The sequence below is a fragment of the Etheostoma spectabile genome, chromosome 5, assembly GCF_008692095.1.
Source record: "Etheostoma spectabile isolate EspeVRDwgs_2016 chromosome 5, UIUC_Espe_1.0, whole genome shotgun sequence".
Classification (NCBI taxonomy): domain Eukaryota; kingdom Metazoa; phylum Chordata; class Actinopteri; order Perciformes; family Percidae; genus Etheostoma; species Etheostoma spectabile.
Genome location: NC_045737.1, coordinates 16082485 through 16100080, shown reverse-complemented (window position 1 = coordinate 16100080; position 17596 = coordinate 16082485). Strand labels below are relative to the sequence as shown.

The following is a 17596-nucleotide window of genomic DNA, read 5'->3' as shown; positions in this document are numbered from 1 at the left end:
CAAAATCCTGGTCCTTACTTTTAGAGCCCTGCACGGTCAAGTTCCTCCATACATCTCTTACTAGATACAGCTTCATCCTCCCGCCCGTAGTCTGAGGTCATTAGGTCAGAGGTTATTAGTGGTTCCCCGCACTCATTTTAAAACTAGAGGGGATTGTTTATTCCAAGCAGTGGCTCCTAGGCTGTGGAATGACTTGCCTCCCTCTCTAAGTTGTGTAAATTCTGTCAAATCTTTTAAAAAGCAATTGAAGACTCTGCTGTTCAAGCAGGCTTTTGGTTAGTCGAGGGGTTGTTTGTTATGTTGTCTAATTTTATTTATTTTATTTAAATGTTCTTGTACTTTAATTTGTTGTATTGTATCAGATTTTATTGTGAAGCACTTTGTAATTTTTATCGGTGAAAAGTGCTATACATATAAACTTACTTTCTTTGTTTTAGGTCGGAAGAAAATGTATAACACTTGAACACAAAAAATCTTAGTGGATCTTAACTTCTGCGCCGAATAAATTAAAGATTTAAAAAATCTAAATCGTTTGATGAAAAAAACCCTCTACTGTAATACTCGATTTACGTGGTTGAAACACAATGTCCTTAATAATCTTGATTTTATTAATTCATAGTAAGTCTAAAACAGCAACAAACTTTCCCGCTTTGTCCTCTGCTTTCTTGTATCAAAAATGAACATATAATAAACATATAAGCAGTATATGCGTCATGATTTCTACAGATGTGAATTTTTATACAAAGGTGCTCAATTTAGGTGACTATCTGGATTATTTTCTGGAACATTTTCTTCTTCATTTGTCAGTTTAGTTAATATCTTAAGAAATTATAGCATACAGTGAATCCACTTATAATATACACCGCCCCTGCTTTTCCATCGCTGCAGAGGTGTAGTCCCATGACGCTGCTGTCGGAGCGTTTGCTGACCACCTTGCCGACCTGGAGGAAACTGAGCGGACCCAACCAGCTGACGTCATGGCAACAGTTTGTCAGCGACGTCCAGGAGCAAATCAACCCTCTGGTCAGCCAGGATTACCTCCGCACACTGGCCCTGCAGCTTCACAGCATGGGGGAGGTGAGTGTTTGTTTTATCAGCCTCAAACCAGACTGTGTGCAGCTGCAGGAAAATAAAAGTATAATTACAATCTTTTAGGAGTGCAAGAAACAACTCACTGAGTGCGAAACGCTTCCTAAACTTTGGCGCTCACTCATAAACCAAAATAATCCCACACAGAGATTAAATCAAAGTTTTTTTATGTCTGACATACTCATCAAATCTTGTCTCCAGCAGCTGATTGTCAGTTCACCAGACTACCGCCAGGGTGCACTTTTTGTCCATGAATAAATAAAACCCAACACTTTGTTTTCATCTGTAAACAATTACTCAGAATTACTCTGCAGCAGGAACACGTTGTTTCTCTGTTTATTTACCAAAATTACTCAGCTCAAATCAGGAACTATACTGAGTCTGAAAAGTGTTTTGTTATGTATTTTCAAGTTGTTTTTAGGCACACTGGGTGTCCTATCTTACTGTAAACGGCATCCTTTTTTGGGGATCCAATTTTCTTTTTCTTTGTCAATAAGTATTTTTTTAATACACACCTGTTTCCTTCTGATTTCTTTTTTTCACCTTCTCTGACTTATATTTTTCTGTCAACTTTCTCCTTTCCTCTTACTCTCTCACATCTTTCCTCTCTCCTCCTTCATTTCCTCCCTCCTGTCATAGATCAACATCATGCAGAGTGAGACAGTGCAGGATGTTGTTCTGCTGGAGCCTCGTTGGCTCTGCAGCAACGTCCTCGGCAAGCTGCTCTCTGTGGAGACGCCCAAGGCCATCCACCACTACAGGGGGCGTTACAGGCTGGAGGAGGTGCAGGCTCTGGCTCCTGAGAGTGACGTGGACGAGCTGCTGCAGATCCTGGATGCCATGGACGTTTGCGCCCGTGACGCCACCAACCCCTCCATGGTGGATGTTCCGGCCCTCATCAAGACAAATGGCCTCCACCGCTCCTGGACCGAAGAAGAGGAGGAGGAGTCACTGCTCTACGGCGGGGTACGCCTCGTCCCCGCGGAGCACCTGACCCCCTTCCCCTGTGGCCTGTTTCACAAACTGCAGGTGAACCTGTGTCGCTGGAGCCACCAGCAGAAGCCGGAGGAGGAGGGCGGGGAGGATTTCGATGGAGATATCCACCTGTGGACCAATGGAGCCAAGGTGAGCCAAGGCGGAGTGGAGGCCATGATCCTGCTGGTCAACCACGGCCAGGGCGTGGAGATTCAGGTGCGCGGGCATGACTCAGAGCGGGCCAAGTGCTACACCCTGTTGGACACCATGTGTAGTATAACAGAGAACCTGCTGGCCTCCACACTCCCCGGACTGCTCACAGCCAAATACTACCTGAGTCCTCAGCAGCTGCGGGAGCACCACGCCCCCATCATGATCTACCAACCCAAAGATTTCTTCCGGGCCCAAGTCCAGCGGGAGACCTCTCTCACTAACACCATGGGCGGCTACCGCGAGAGCTTCAGCAGCATTCTGGCTTTTGGCTGTGCTGAAGTTTATCAGCAGGGGACTCTGGGAAGGGACATCCACATATCAGACGTACCCCTGTTGGCTCGTAGGAAGCTCTGCCGCATGCTGGACCCTCCTGACGCTCTGGGGAAAGACTGGTGCCTGTTGGCTATGAACCTTGGCCTCACAGACCTGGTGGCCAAACACAGCAACGGGACTCCAAATGGCACCCCTGACCTGGACACGGACCCGGACTCCCAGGAGGCCGTGCTGCAGCCCAGCCCAACAGCAGCACTGCTGCAGGAGTGGAGCGGGCGACCAGACAGCACGGTGGGCGTGCTGATGGCCAAACTGAGGGAATTAGGCCGCCGAGACGCCGCCGACTTTCTGCTCAAAGCTTCTCCTGTTTTCAGGGTCAACATGGAAGCGTTGGTAGGGGCCGCCAATGGCTACCCCCCCACCTGCAACGGTGGCACATCGTACAACTCCATCAGCTCCGTCGTATCCCGCTGAGCTGAACGGGTCAGCTTTCTGTCCTTTGCCAAACGTCAGACAGTCTGATGTGACATTTCCCCGGAAACGGGACTCGTGTGTGAATGAACATGAAGTGCAATCGTTCAGCTGCTCGCTCCTTAATCACTCCATTAAGTTGGCGTATGAACCAGATGTTGTGTTTGTGCTCTCCACACCTGTACAGCTGACCTTTCCTTCCAATATGAATGTTGTGAAAGAGCCGATTGTCCTGAGCTCCAAAGAGGAATCCTGTCCTTTTATTCTGTTCTGAATCTTGTGCTGCTGTTTAATATCCCTCCAACTCTACTACACACTTAAGTCTTACTCCTCTTACAGAAAAGCTACATTTTTAAAAGCTATCATCTCTACATAAAGCAATGATTAAAAAAGATGGCAGTCTCATGTTTGGACCTTTTTCATATCTAGATGAAAAACTGAGGACTTGCCATCTTAACTCCCTCCATCCATCACAGTTATATATAATATTATCTGCCCCTCCTTGCTTCTGTTCTACTGATGTGACATTTGGGCCGTTCAGCTTAGTGTTTAATAATTAAACGGCATTTTTCAGAGTGCCTTTGTGGCCTTCTACCTCCCTAAAGAGCACAAATAGTCTTGCTATTATAAAAAAAAACAGTAGTTCTTTCCAAACATATGAAGAGCTGTGCCTTGTTGACACTAGTACGAAAAATAATTGTAATCAAGTCTATAGTCTTTAAATGGAAAAGGTTATCTTACATTTTAGACTGGAAAAAGGTTGAAGGAAGGTAAAACAAAAGCTCAGCTCATGTTACAAGCTTTTTGAAAATGTAATTTTACTGGCAAGAAGAATCAAACGGAAAGCTGACATTGAGTCGTGCATGAGATGAAACATTGGATTAGAGTCAGTGTGGAGTTGATATGATGCTCTGTAGGGAAACACCGTCATTCATGTTTTAATTGGAGCATTTGGGTTTATACAGATTATCCTGCTAAAGGTTTATTACTTCCTTAATCCAACAACAGAAATCTCTTGATTGTCGATTCAATTTTGGTGACACTTTATTTTACGTGTCCTGTAATTCCCTAAGAAGTTAACCTCACTGTAACTATGACACAATGTTACGAGACAGTTATTTGTTTGTTGTTGTTGGAATTTCCAGGAAAGAACTGCTAAAATCTTAATGACTATGGTAAAGTACATTATGTTAGGAGTCAAAGCTGCACTAATCAAGTTGTTATTTTATTGACATCCAAAACCCAAAGATTACTACCATAGAAGAAAACCAGCAGATATTTCAAAGCTAGAACCAGGGACTTTTGGCATTTTTGCTTACAAAAGTACTTTTCAATTATCAAAACAAATGTTACTGGTTAATACTCAGTCGATCAGCTAATCTTCGTACAGTATAGGCCTACTGTGTTTTTAAATCAATATGCTTTTCCATTTTAACACTTAAAGAAAATAAAAAATATACAGTATATATGCCACGTCATAAGAAAATCAAACTGCAAGTCAGCAAAAAGTCTACCTGAATGAGTACAGTATGTAGTATGGTAATGGAATACACCTTGAGTCTGCGTTTTTCTTATAATTTTTACCAGAATTACAAGATTGTCATTTGCAGGAACCTTTTAAAGAGTTAAGAGTTGCATATCAGTTCCTTTCTTGGAAATTTTAGCCAACTATGGAACCTGTAAAATGAAGTGAAGCTATAAATGTTTCCACTTAAAAGTCGATTTCCTCATTTTCAATTCACACAAATGACCTTTAGCCATTTACATTGTCTTATTGAAGGATGTTTATCCTTCCAGCACCAAAATGAATTTGCTGTAGATCTGTATGAAAAATCGTCTGAAAAATGTCAAACGTTATCATGGTAGACCGGGCGGAGCTCGGCACCGATACTGCAGAGTTCCCTTTACTTTGTATGGAAAGTGCCACCAAAATGATTAAAACGTAAAGTTCCTTTGTAACATTTTCTACTAAGCTTGAAGGTAATTTATTATATCCAGTGAACACACCTGACACTGCACCTTTTTAATGCGTCTTCAACAAGTTTTCTCCATTAGTGACGTCAACAATCAAGTCACTGTGCACAGTGTCAGATTTGTACACAGCGGCATCGACGCAGCTTCTGTCAAACTCCGTTTGAGCTTCTCTCGGTGTCAGTGTCGGTCGACCGTGCGTGGCTTCACACCTTCTTTCACTTTTGTCTTTTTATATCATGAAGCTGCAGCCCGGCTCGGTCAGCAAAAGCAAAGAAAAAATGGCATGAAGTTAGTATTGTTCGCTATAAAGGGCCAAAGGCTGATAATGACAGAAATGTCCTTTTGTGTCAGCTGGTGTTTTATAATGTTTGGAACCGGACATTTTTCATGTGTTGATGTTTGGAAAAGAGTCTTTCATTCCTAAAAAGCAAGACTTTTATAGGCCTTTTTCAGGACACAGTGTCACAATTTGATAGAAAAAAAAAAAACATGCGCTAATGTGCCAGAGTGCAGTATTTCCTGTTGGCTTCACTTCTCAGTGTTACCATCTATTGCAGAGATAAAACTTTAAGTACTGTTCTTCTCTCACTGTTTTTGTCTCGACCTGAACTCGCCAATCCCCACAGCAAAACTTCCAGCTGTGATGTAAATACTCCTCTTTTTTTTCCCCCTCAACTTCGTCATTTTTCTGTTCACTTTTTTGGCCCAAAATGTTGATTCCAATTTCAACAAAAATGAATGTACTAATCTCTCGTAAAAATAAAAAAAACAAATCAAAGATATGGTAATAGAACTCTCAACACAAACTAGTCAGAAACATAATGTTATGTCATGTTTTTTTTCCCGATTTTACCGAAGCTTTTGTTAAAGTTTGCAAATGTTGTGTGCCTAAAACACACTCGTTCATTAGGGCCGAGCACCGACAGTGACTGTCAGCGGAGGCCCTATTGACATTTTTATTATAATTATTCTTTTTCTTAAGCCAAATGAATTACAATTAAGGGGTTTAAGTTGCTCGGAAAGTTCTAAAAATTTTACACGCATAATGGAAGCAGCAGTAGCATCGGATAGGGGGTCTCAGGCTGGGGCGGTCCGATTTGCTCGGTAAGACCCCCCTACAAAGTTTTAACAAAGAATCTCCCACAGTACATTTTATCTAGATATACTAAATTTGGAAGGCATATGTATCCGCCATAAAGTAACAAAAAACTTTTTTCGGCGCCATCCCCTAAACCCAAAAGAAGACATTTTGAATTTACTGAGCCATTTTTCAAGTTTTTATCATTTCTTCAACCTAGTCCTACAGATTAAACCCCATTGACTTAAAAATGGGTCAGCACGATCTAAAGAAATATTTAGTCATAGTCATAGAGCCACTTACTGGAAACAGGAAGTCAGCCTTTTGTGACAAATTCCGATTATCCGATTTACATAAAATATGCATTTTGGGGGGTTAAATTTGACATAGAGCAACATAGTGCATGTTTAGTGTGTTTCCAGCGCCTGGCACTCTGTCAAGTGTCCGATGGTTGCGGAAATGCACGGCCACGCCGACCAATGTCCCGCCAGTTCCCCCGACGTGTGGGGAGGTACGAGGGCCCAATCATCGCTGCTTGCAGCTTTAATTTCTCTTATTATTGCCTTGTACAGTATACAATCTGAGAAATGATGTTTCAGAAAGGGAAGTGACTATTATGTTTTTGTAATCGCTGGGAATCACTATATTATTATCAACTTTGTCTCCATTTAGTGTCTTTTTTTTTTTCTTTTTTCGGATGGTTCTTCCGTAAGAGACGGATTTAAAAGTGTCTTCAAAACACATTTTTCTGTCTATTTTTGTTTGATGAGGAAAGAGGAACTCTATATAATATTTCCCCCTTTTCCGACATTCTGGTCTAATCGCCACATTGCACACATTGTCTTTTTGTCGCTATTTATGTTACATTCTTTTAGCATGTCTTGGAATGCCATGTTATTAGTACTTCTGACACTTTATAGTGTAAAACATTTTATAATAAATTCTTTACCTAATCCCTTTGTCTCTGTCCTGATTGAAAACATACAGTTAGATATTTTAAAGTTTCCCGAGTTAGCGTAGTAGCAGACAATCGATTTTAGACATTAGTATAAACAAGTGAAGGTTACAAATGAATGATGACATAACAGCAGTGGTTCCCAACCCGTGGAGGTCCCAAGGTGATAAAAAGAACAACAAAAACTTTTTTTTTTTTTTTTTTTTAGACCTTCCTCTAATATATACCGGTACTTATTTCCTTCCAAATTACTGCGTAAGCTAAAAATAAAAGCCAACAGCCAAAAAGTGTTGGGAACCACTGCTTCCTCCAGGGATTGGAGAGGGCGAGGGGACGAGTAACCCCTTGATCATGTGCTGATGAGATTTAAGGAAATGTGTCCCCACGTCAACTACTCTTCATTTGTCAATGATTAAATAAATACAGTGTCTTATAGAACAATGATTAAAAAACGTTCTTACAGCAGTTGAATTGATTCAGCATTATTCATTCATTGTAACAAGTCAATTGGTGTAAATTATTTGATGTCTTCTGTAAACGGATCGGTTTGTTATTTTGTGCGATTTGTTTTTACAAACTAGTCATTATCTTGAAACAGCAATCTGTACTCTGTGATCTGCCTACTGACTTTTTATTTATTTATTTAACAACATTTTAATGTGAATTTGTCACATAAAGTAAACTCCATTTGTATTTTTGGGTGGATACCTGTTAAGTTGCAGATTTTTGTTATTGTTGGCACTAAATGTCCCAACTATTTATAACTGAATGAATGTAAAGCGCCTTTCTTACTCAACAAACATAACAAAGATCAAGAAAAGCGTCACAATATGTCCCCTCCAGTGTTAGTATATGGGACATCCTCACTACTAATGAATTGGAATCTTTTTGACAAGTCAGGAACAGACTGCTTATTTGTCTTCCACCAGATCCCAGGTTATTCACACGTCTCTGGGTTCATTGTGGAGCTGCAGGGACGTCGTCCCTCCACCCACACACTCCCGTGACTCTGGGTTCGTCTCAACCTGCCTCGACTGCTGACTGTGGCGTTCAAAAAATATTGGTAGAGTGAGAAATGATTGGAGCAGAAGGCGTGATGTTTCAAATCACATGGATCGGAATTTGTCATGCTCGTTTTTTGCAAAACAGGATATGGTGAATTTTTTTTTTTTAAGCCCGATGCAAATATGTCTGCAAAACTCCAAACTCTTCAAAGTGATCTATGGTTAATATTATATGTAATGCTTTGTACTGTTTTTTTCTACATCCATTTGGAATAAAGTCCTCAGTTTTCAAGTGAGATTAAATGAATTCATTAATACCTAAATTAAAATATTAAAATAAACTGAAGACAATAACCTCAACTGACTCCTAAAGAAAATAAGACGGTTCCTTCTAAAGCCCTGGAAATTAGTATTAGAAATCTCAACTGCTACAACTCCCATTTTTAAATTGCATTACATCCCATGACATGTCATTTAGCTGACACTTTTATCCAAAGCAACTTCCAATAAAGTGCTTTCAACCTTGAAGGTGCAAACTCCAGACAACTAGTAGTAAGTGCAAGTACATTAGCTTTAAATAAGCCAAATTACAAAGAGACATATGAAAGTGCATCTTTTTTTAAGATTATCCTTTGGGCATTTGAGGTTTTTAATTGACAGGACAGCTGAAGAAATGAAAGGGGAGAGAGAGGGGGAATGACACGCAGCAAATATATATAGATATATATCTATATATCTATATATATATAGATATATATTTTTTTTTTTGTCCGAGGTTGGAAGAGATGTGCTTTTAGCCTTTAATGCATTAATTTTCAAACTAATTATTGTGGAAATATATTTTTAAACAGTTTTGATGTGTGCTTATTTAAAAAAATAAATTAAAAAAACAGCGCTCCATACATAGAGTAATACTGAACATATACACAAAGCAGTACATTTTGTTAATATTAAGAAATATGGAGACAATAGGGTAAAAGAAAAAGAGAATCTAAGACATAAAATAGTGCTGTATACGTTACAATATAGAGATAACAAAATAACATATCAAATAAAACAAGATATATTTGTGGTAAATGCCCAAAACTACACACCATGAATACATTTGTACCTGTGATTAAACTTCTGTTACATTGTGACGTGATGCTAACAACTCTCAATCTACACAGACAAGTTGAGTAACCTCCCTGCATACACTTCCTTACTGTGAATACTGCTGCTAGACCTTTAGCGTCGTTGGGTTACCCAATCAAAAGAATCAATAGTGTTAACTAACTTGCTCAAGTGAGGCAGTTATGTGACAAACAACAACACCATGTAGAACTGATAGTAACCCCGGTCTGTAGACGTGTTAATCAGTTCAGGTTTGGTAATGTTTGTGTCTCAACGTGAAGATCAGACCCGCAGCTGATAACCTTCTTTAGTTTAGCGTCCTAATCTGAGGAATGTTGCCTATAAATGATATGTGAGCGGTTTACAGGCATCACCACCAGCCTGATACAGTGAAGATACACTAAATACTCATCAAATGACAGATTAAAGACAACAGAACTTAACGAACATGTAAACAAAGGCATTGAGATAGTGAGATTGTGTCTTAATTTTAAGGACAGTGGCCTTGTGTAAGGATTAGTTTGACGTTTTGGGAAGTATTTGCTTTTCTTGCTGAGAGTTGGAGTTAGATAAGAAGGTTAATACCACTCTCTGTTCTGTCTGTACGCCAAATATGAAGCTTGCCAGCTGCTGGTTAGCGTACCTTAGCACAAAGACTGGAAACAAGTGGAAACAGCTAGCCTGGCTCCCGAAAGTGAACAAAAACTCATTCATAAACATGTTACATCTTTAAATCTGTATCTGAAACAAGACCACCAGTTCAACTTTAATGGGGTGGGTTGTGTGTGTGTGTGTGTGGGGGGGGGGGGGGGGGGGGGGTCTCGTGTCAAACAGCTTCTTGCCCATGACCACTTGCAACCCCCCATGAACTGTAAATTGTCATTTTTACATTTTGGAGTAAAGAAATTTGATATAGCGTGTTAATTAGTGAACTGTATATGACTTAGTTATGTTTGGACAGAGCTGCTAGCTGTTTCCACCTGTTTTCAGTCTTTATGCTAAGCTAAGCTAACCTGGCTGCTGATGGTAGCTTCATATTCAGCGTCCTGACATGAGAGAGTAGTATTAAGCTTCTCCTCTAATTCTGGGCAACAAAAAGAATATGTTCTCCAAAATCTTAAACTTTCACTTTGAAGTTAAAAACTGTAAAGACACAGACAATATGTTCAGGTATTTGCATACTGTCTGCTTCATGTCACACCCTTGTATTTATTCAGGGTAATACAATCTATTCAGAATCTTTGCAGTTTAAAGTCACTTTAATGACTCTGTCACAGTACTATAAAACGTACTTTCACATGATGATTAAACAGACTAATCAATTCCTGTGAAAATGTAATCCCATCAGCTCCTTCAATTTCTGTATGACTCATCAAAGAATGTCTGTATGTTTGTTTGGGTGTTTTTAGGTAGTGCTCAAGTACTGCACAGTTGTAAAGTACTTTGCTTGAGTGTTTTATTTTATACTAGGCTGTGATTTCCTTTACTTTGACTGCCCTACATTTCAAACTCAAAAGAAACCCATTGTCCTTTTTACTCCAAAGAGTACTTTAAATGTGTCTGCCATATAGTGGCTTTGTTTATTATTTAAATAATAATCTTGTGATCAGACTATACTATCCTTAATTGTCAAACATTCAGGTAACCAACAATATACAAAGTACATAAAACTGCTGTCAGCTGACAATAATCTCATAATACCAAATATATTCTGCATGAGTATTTTTATACTCAATGTAATTACGTTTTGCAGAAAAATCTCTGGCACTTTTAAGTATAGTTATTTGTATTTAAGCAACGAATATGAATACTGAATATGAATACCCCCCCCCCCCCATTGTCCACTGACAACAGTTACTCAGCAGGGAAGTCCAGCTGCAGTCATCTAGTTTCTAGGGGACTCTAAGAGGTGTAACTGACCAGTCTCGCACGTTCATTCAGGACGTGCTCAGTCAACCTTTGTCATGATTCAGTCACACATGAGCTGCTGATTTCTGCAAAGACAGGGGAATTATTGGTGTTTAGCTTACTGTGAAGTATGCGGCCAATGAAATTTTGGAACATCGTGCATCCTGTGTGTTGCAACATAAAGATGTAATGCATAGCATGGCCATATGTAGATGAATCATGTCACACATCTTAAGGATCCTTTTCTGGATAGTAAACTTGAGGAAGATTATTTTAATTTCACCGACGAGCTTCAAAATCACAGCTTCATCGGAGGCATAATCAAACAAAGTGGTTGTTTCAAGTATGAGAATTATTATTTTCCAGCAACATTGTGACAGGTTTAACCGAACCTTCAATGGTTGGTTGTTGTTTTGTTTAAGCTGCGGTTGAAGATAAACAGAAGCTGACTATCTGCTGAAATTAAATCAATAAATCCATTTTACTTGTTATTTGTTGATTTAGTCTTTGTTCAACGTTTCAATCCATGGCAGTCCTCAAGCTGTTTGTGTTAATTAATCAGTGTGTTTTCATGCACATTATGTTATGACGGAGAACATGCATGTTACGTGTGTCTAAATATTACAAATAATCAAATGTTCAGTGGTGGAAACAGACTTATCAGGACGTCTAGAGGCTTTGAATGGAATTCTTTTGGATGGACAGTACATGACATGTAAGGGTCTTTCCTTCTTCTGGCACAGAATTGGGCTGCTTTCACTGTCTGAAGTGAAAGTAACGGAACTGATTAAAGGTTTTGTCATGCGTATAAGCACATGTAAAAAGACGATTAGAAACCCTGGTCATGAATCTAAATGGCCAAGGAGTTGACCTTTTTCAGGAGAAACTGGGGGAAAAACTGGTTTCTCCAGTCGCCTCTACGCTATCCCAATTACTTAAATGCACAAACACATCAGACCCAGAGCTCCCAATAAAGGTCTTGCACTGTTTTTTTGTCAAATCTTACCAGTGAGTCAGTTGCAATCAGATGTTTCACTCCCTCAACAGTTAGTTAAACTTAATCAAAATGATACCCAGTAAGACTCACATTGGGAGTTAGAATGTGTCGAATTAAGGAACGTATTTCAATCTGAACTACAACTGGATTTGTGAATGTAGACTTGTCTTGAATGTGGCAAAAAAACCAAAAGCATTCTGTTTAGGTCCAGACATGCCACTCACAGCAAAAATCAGCTCGGCCTAACGTTCAAAGGCTCATTTATTGAACAGGTTCAAGAGGCAAATCCAAATTGCTTGGTGTGACACTTGATGGGCAGCTAACATGGGGGACACATGTTGATAAAATTGTTAAGAATATGGGTAAAGAAATATCACACTTTGATTACCGATCACTGGTCCGGTCGTGTGTAGCAAAACACATCTGTCTAACCTCCAAATTAAACAGCAAAACACTGGTGAGGTGGGAGGCTGAGTAGGCTGCACGGCGTGTGCACGCAGTCTCTCATGGCCCTGAGTAGACAAGAGGTTGGTGTACAAAATCTGTTTTGGTAAGCAGCCGATTTGTCTGTACTCACTGATAAAATGTGAGAGACCAACACAGTTATAATACATGGCAGGCTGCTAGCTATTGTCTAGTCAAGCATTAAAAAAAAAATGCAGTGTGTAGGTCTTAAATGTTTAGAGCCATCACAATGTGGACTAGCTTGCTAACTATTACTATAAAGGCACCCAGTTAGGCCGTTTTTTTAAAGACTACCTGGAAAACACTTCAACAATAACCAGACTGCTCTGTGTAGTATTTTTGGACTTGGAGGAGTAATTTAATATCATTTAATCTAAGAGTATAACTATGATGGACTGCAGGCCTAATTGCTGGGATGTGATGTTATTTTACTTAAGACTAATTTAAGGAACATGTAGGCCTACAGTGGCATTCTACATTGTTAGCAGCTAATGGGGATCCGAATAAAGGAATAAAGAAGGATTTTTTTCCTCAATCAGATAATCTGAAAGTTGATTTGATTACTAAAATAAGGTCTTCACTTGAGCTATATTTTAATAGTAAGCATTGTAAGTGAAGAATTGTTTGTGAAGATAAGTAACAATGAGAGGGTCCTTAACATGAAAGAAGATAAAACAATCAACCCTAAATTCTTTAAAAGGCTTATATAAAAGCTTGTTTAGCTGCAACAATCTTGCAGGAAACGGTATTCCAGAGGAAGGGAATCACGTGCATCCAGCGTTTACGTCATAAATAGGGGCGGGGCAGAACAGCTCATATCAAGCAGCACACCAATCAGAGAGCTCGGTGGGACGTACTTCAGCTGCCAGTCAGGCCTTTATAAACTTTGTGTACCTCGACCAAAGGATATTGTCTCCTTCGTCGTCGTCTACAGCTGGGAAGAATACACAGTAAGTTTTACATTTACTCGTGTTACCTGCTCTCTGATTCTAACTTGACGCCTAGAGTTACAATGTTAGGCAAAAATGATTGATGAATATTTGTTTCTTCAAGGAATTTTCTTCATTTGAGTCCAGAAACAAACCTCATCCCAGTGTCCGTTTAAAAACTGTCCTCTTTAGCTAAACCTAAACTTTACTTATTTTTGAGTAAAACCTAACATACTTTTTTTTTTTTTTATTGTCGTCCTCCAGCATTTGCCATCTTGTTTCATTCGGCTGCTTTTGTCTTAGTCTACCTCCCCTATAGCCTAGCTAAAGCAGCTATTGCTAATTTCATCTACATTTAACGTAACGTTACCAGGAGTGAAATGCCGCTGGAAAGACCGCTATCCGTCAGCTACAACTTGTTGTTTTGGTTTTCTTTTCGTTTTCCTGGTTGTAGTTTCGGTGCTCGATCCTAGGCCAGTTTCTTGGCTCTCCGCCGCAGCAGAAGATCCCGTGACTGCGGACACAACAACAACAGGCTCGGTTTATTCTTGGAATATGGCCAAGTTTCCTCTCCCGAGCTTGCGAAACAGCCGTCGAACTTTTATTCTTACATAGAGCAGTTTTGTATCTTATATTAGTAACGTTATCAGAGAACCATTTTGATTTGTACATTGTTTATTTAGCATCGATGTTTTGGGCAGAGCAGTCGGGAAGTGAGTTGTACTCCCGGTGTGTATTGCGGGTCCTCCTATTCCTGTAGGAATCAAGGGAGTGAACAAAATGTACCCTAGACGTCTGGACGCATACCAAGTATCACGATGCGAGCGGTGAATTTCGATGGTAAACTATGACCATGACTCGACGCATTTTCTAGCATGATGTAATGACGTCGTGTTTCCCTGGAGGTCCGGGCTTCGGGCCTCCATCAATGATTGACCTGCTTTGGAAACGGATCCCTAACCTGTTGTTTGTTCCCAGTAGACAGCAACAATGCTACCTCTAGCCGTGTTGGTCGTGTGCCTTGGCGCTGCCTTCTCTGCCCCAAACCTGGACCGCCAGCTGGATGACCACTGGGACCTGTGGAAGAGCTGGCACAGTAAGAAATATCATGAGGTAATGTATTGTTTTTGTTTGTTTTTTAAACAGCAATCTTCTTTTTTTGTTACAAATGGGTCTGAATTATTTAATTTTTTTTGCAGAAGGAGGAAGGCTGGAGGAGAATGGTGTGGGAGAAGAACCTGAAGAAGATTGAAATGCACAACCTGGAGCACTCTATGGGCTCACACACCTACCGCCTGGGCATGAACCACTTTGGCGACATGGTAAGACCACAGTTTAAACTCACACTCCTTTTATTTGGAAACACATGCCAGGGTTCTTTTTATAAAGGTCTGGAAACCAAAGGTAGCTAAGGAAAGTGTAGTTTTGATAACTGGCAAAGTAGACAATGTAACGAGAGTGTGTTGAGGTTTGGGAAAAAAATCCTGACTGTGGTGGTTTTTTTTTTTTTTTTTTTTTTTTTTTTTTTTTTTTTTTTTGCTAGGAAAAAGCAGTGAATTGATTTTAGTGTCCTACACTTACCAGGATGAACATTCAAAGCATATTCTCACTTCACTTTTTGTCTTTTCACAGACGCACGAGGAGTTCAGGCAGCTCATGAACGGCTACAAGCACAAAGCAAGGAAGTTCAGGGGGTCCCTGTTCATGGAGCCCAACTTTCTGGAGGCCCCACGTTCTGTGGACTGGAGGGAGAAGGGTTACGTTACTCCCGTTAAGGACCAGGTAACTATAGTGTTGTCTCGTCTAACCTCATTTTAATAGCTGTTAGCAATACAGGTCAGCTGTTGGAGACCTTCAGTAAACATGTGCAACTTTAAGCAGTTGCATAATTATAGATCTGCTTATATGAAACGAGGGCACTCTGTCCACTGAAGTAAATGTTTTGCTTAAACAGACAAGAGATAAGATGGCCGCTTGGCAGGTTGTTTTTGTTATCTAGCTTCGCACTCCTTCTCCTGCCTGAGTGTAGTCTGTTTTCTCCACCCCACCCCCCTGTAGCACACATAAGCACCCTGTAAGCTGAAACCAGTCCAACCAGTTCCATTTTAAACTATGATATACAAAATTCTTTCATATACATTAGGCCAAAGTGCTGCAATGCAACTTTTCACATAGTATACGTGTGTGTGTGTGTGTATAGAGGCAAATTGCTTTCAAGGGTCAGGGAGATAAAGTGCAGTAACAAGATGCGATGTGTGCCATAAGAACATGGTTAAAGGACTAAAATGTAGGCACAATCAATAAGAGGTGTGTATAAAGATTAAATGGCTGAATGTAATAAAAGATTGTAAAACAAACGGGACAAAGCACAACACTAACTACTACAACAACCATCAGTCTAAAAACAACCCCCACCCCCTCTCTCTTTCAGGGTCAGTGTGGCTCTTGCTGGGCCTTCAGCACCACCGGCGCTCTGGAGGGTCAGCAGTTCAGGAAGACTGGCAAACTCGTGTCTCTGAGCGAGCAGAACCTGGTGGACTGCTCCAGACCTGAGGGCAATGAGGGCTGCAACGGTGGTCTGATGGACCAGGCCTTCCAGTACGTCAAGGACAACCAGGGCCTGGACTCTGAGGACTCCTACCCATACCTGGGAACGGTGCGTGTTTTTTATGGGAGAAGGGGAAAGTCAAGTGACTTTTTTTTTTTTTTTTTGTCCTGTATTTAAAATGTCATCACATTTTAAGATATCTGTGTTGGCGCCATAACGTTCCACTCACCCTCCTCTTCCTTATCATCTTCCAGGATGACCAGCCGTGCCACTACAACCCCTCGTTCAACTCCGCTAACGACACCGGGTTTGTCGACGTGCCCAGCGGTAAGGAGCACGCTCTGATGAAGGCTGTAGCTTCCGTGGGACCCGTTTCAGTCGCCATCGACGCCGCTCACGAGTCTTTCCAGTTTTATCAGTCCGGTCAGTTAAAGAGACTTTCTAGAATCTGCCACTTGTTTTTTTTTCTAATGTAGTTTATATGTAACTGACTGAGGAATTTTTTTGGGGGGGGTTATTCAGGAATCTACTATGAGAAGGAGTGCAGCAGCGAGGAGCTGGACCACGGTGTGCTGGTCGTAGGTTATGGCTTCGAGGGGGAAGATGTGGATGGCAAGAAATACTGGATCGTGAAGAACAGGTCAGTGGAAAATCATATCCCAGTGTTTTTGTTGAGGTTTAGTACTGCCTGATAAAAGTACTGTTTCAGCTTGCAAAGATACAGGGCCTGTATTTTATAAGGCCATCAAGTCTTAACAAAGCTTAGCTATGCTAGAACTTTTTCCAGTTGGCATTACTTTCTTTCATTTCAAATTCTTACTGATACATTTTATTCTAAAATGTTCTAAACTTGATTTGCTCTCATTGTAACAAATTAAATCTATAAAACTAATTTCCTGACTTTTTTTTTTTTTTTTTTTATTTCAGCTGGAGTGAAAAGTGGGGAGAGAAAGGCTACATCTACATGGCTAAAGACAAGAAGAACCACTGTGGAATTGCAACAGCAGCCAGTTATCCTCTCGTTTAATGTTTGCACAGCTCCACTTTCTAGCTCCATAGTGTGTTTTTGTTTTTTGCGCATTAGCTTGGCTGAAAGCGACTGACGAGGCTTCAGTCATGAAGACATCATTAGGAGATTCTGTGATGTTTTTATATGGAGAAACACTGTTTTTAGGCAAATGTTGCCATTTTGTTTCTGGCTGGTTTTATGCCACTTTTTCTTTTTTAAAACATTTTAGTGTTTTCTTTGTAAATATGTTTATGCTACTTGGTAAGTGATACATTAACACTTGCTTTGATCATTGTAAATTAGTTTTTTTTTCTACTTTTATTGTGATCAATTAAAACTTGTGAAACACTAGTGTATGTGTGTTGGGTTATAAGATTCTTTTTGATCACTTAAGATCAAGTTTTATCCGCTCTGCATTTAGCAACAGTAAAGTTTAACTGGAAGTCCATTGCCCATGAGCTCCTATTTTAATTCCATGAAGTTATTTAAAAGTACATACACACACTTATGCTGACTAAAGACCCCTCGCTCAGACTGTAAATGGTCATTGATTGAGGTTTTAAGATTAATCTGGTTTCTCAAACCTTACACATTT

The 17596-nt window shown here is 40.2% G+C and overlaps 2 protein-coding genes and 1 long non-coding RNA gene across 3 annotated transcripts in view; 2 read left to right on the top strand and 1 right to left on the bottom strand.

The window, feature by feature from the left end:
• Window positions 1–4204, top strand: part of dapk1 (death-associated protein kinase 1) — a 94644-nt gene extending 90440 nt beyond the window's left edge. The window contains exons 25-26 of the mRNA XM_032516765.1: window positions 889–1077; window positions 1729–4204. Coding sequence (XP_032372656.1) covers window positions 889–1077; window positions 1729–3024 — 1485 coding nt within the window. The 3' untranslated portion in view covers window positions 3025–4204. The remainder of the gene's footprint in view (window positions 1–888; window positions 1078–1728) is intronic.
• Window positions 4205–8506: 4302 nt separating this feature from the next.
• Window positions 8507–17596, bottom strand: part of LOC116690029 (uncharacterized) — a 9122-nt gene continuing 32 nt past the window's right edge. Inside the window, exons 2-3 of the long non-coding RNA XR_004332146.1 lie at window positions 10269–10273; window positions 8507–8645 (exon numbers count right to left, since the gene is read on the bottom strand). This is a non-coding gene — a long non-coding RNA (uncharacterized LOC116690029). The remainder of the gene's footprint in view (window positions 8646–10268; window positions 10274–17596) is intronic.
• ctsla (cathepsin La) lies at window positions 14426–17301 on the top strand. Its single transcript, XM_032516770.1, has 7 exons — window positions 14426–14557; window positions 14644–14766; window positions 15077–15226; window positions 15876–16100; window positions 16247–16415; window positions 16515–16632; window positions 16920–17301. The coding sequence occupies exons 1-7, from the start codon at window positions 14435–14437 to the stop codon at window positions 17017–17019; spliced, it is 1008 nt and encodes a 335-aa protein (XP_032372661.1). The 5' UTR covers window positions 14426–14434; the 3' UTR covers window positions 17020–17301.

Bases quoted from the DNA above. Each gene is read 5' to 3' on its own strand.
- ctsla (XM_032516770.1), top strand. From the start codon at position 14,435: ATGCTACCTCTAGCCGTGTTGGTCGTGTGCCTTGGCGCTGCCTTCTCT. The intron at 16,101-16,246 runs GTGCGTGTTTTT...ATCATCTTCCAG, and splicing joins CCTACCCATACCTGGGAACG to GATGACCAGCCGTGCCACTA. The intron at 16,416-16,514 runs GTCAGTTAAAGA...GGGGTTATTCAG, and splicing joins TTTCCAGTTTTATCAGTCCG to GAATCTACTATGAGAAGGAG.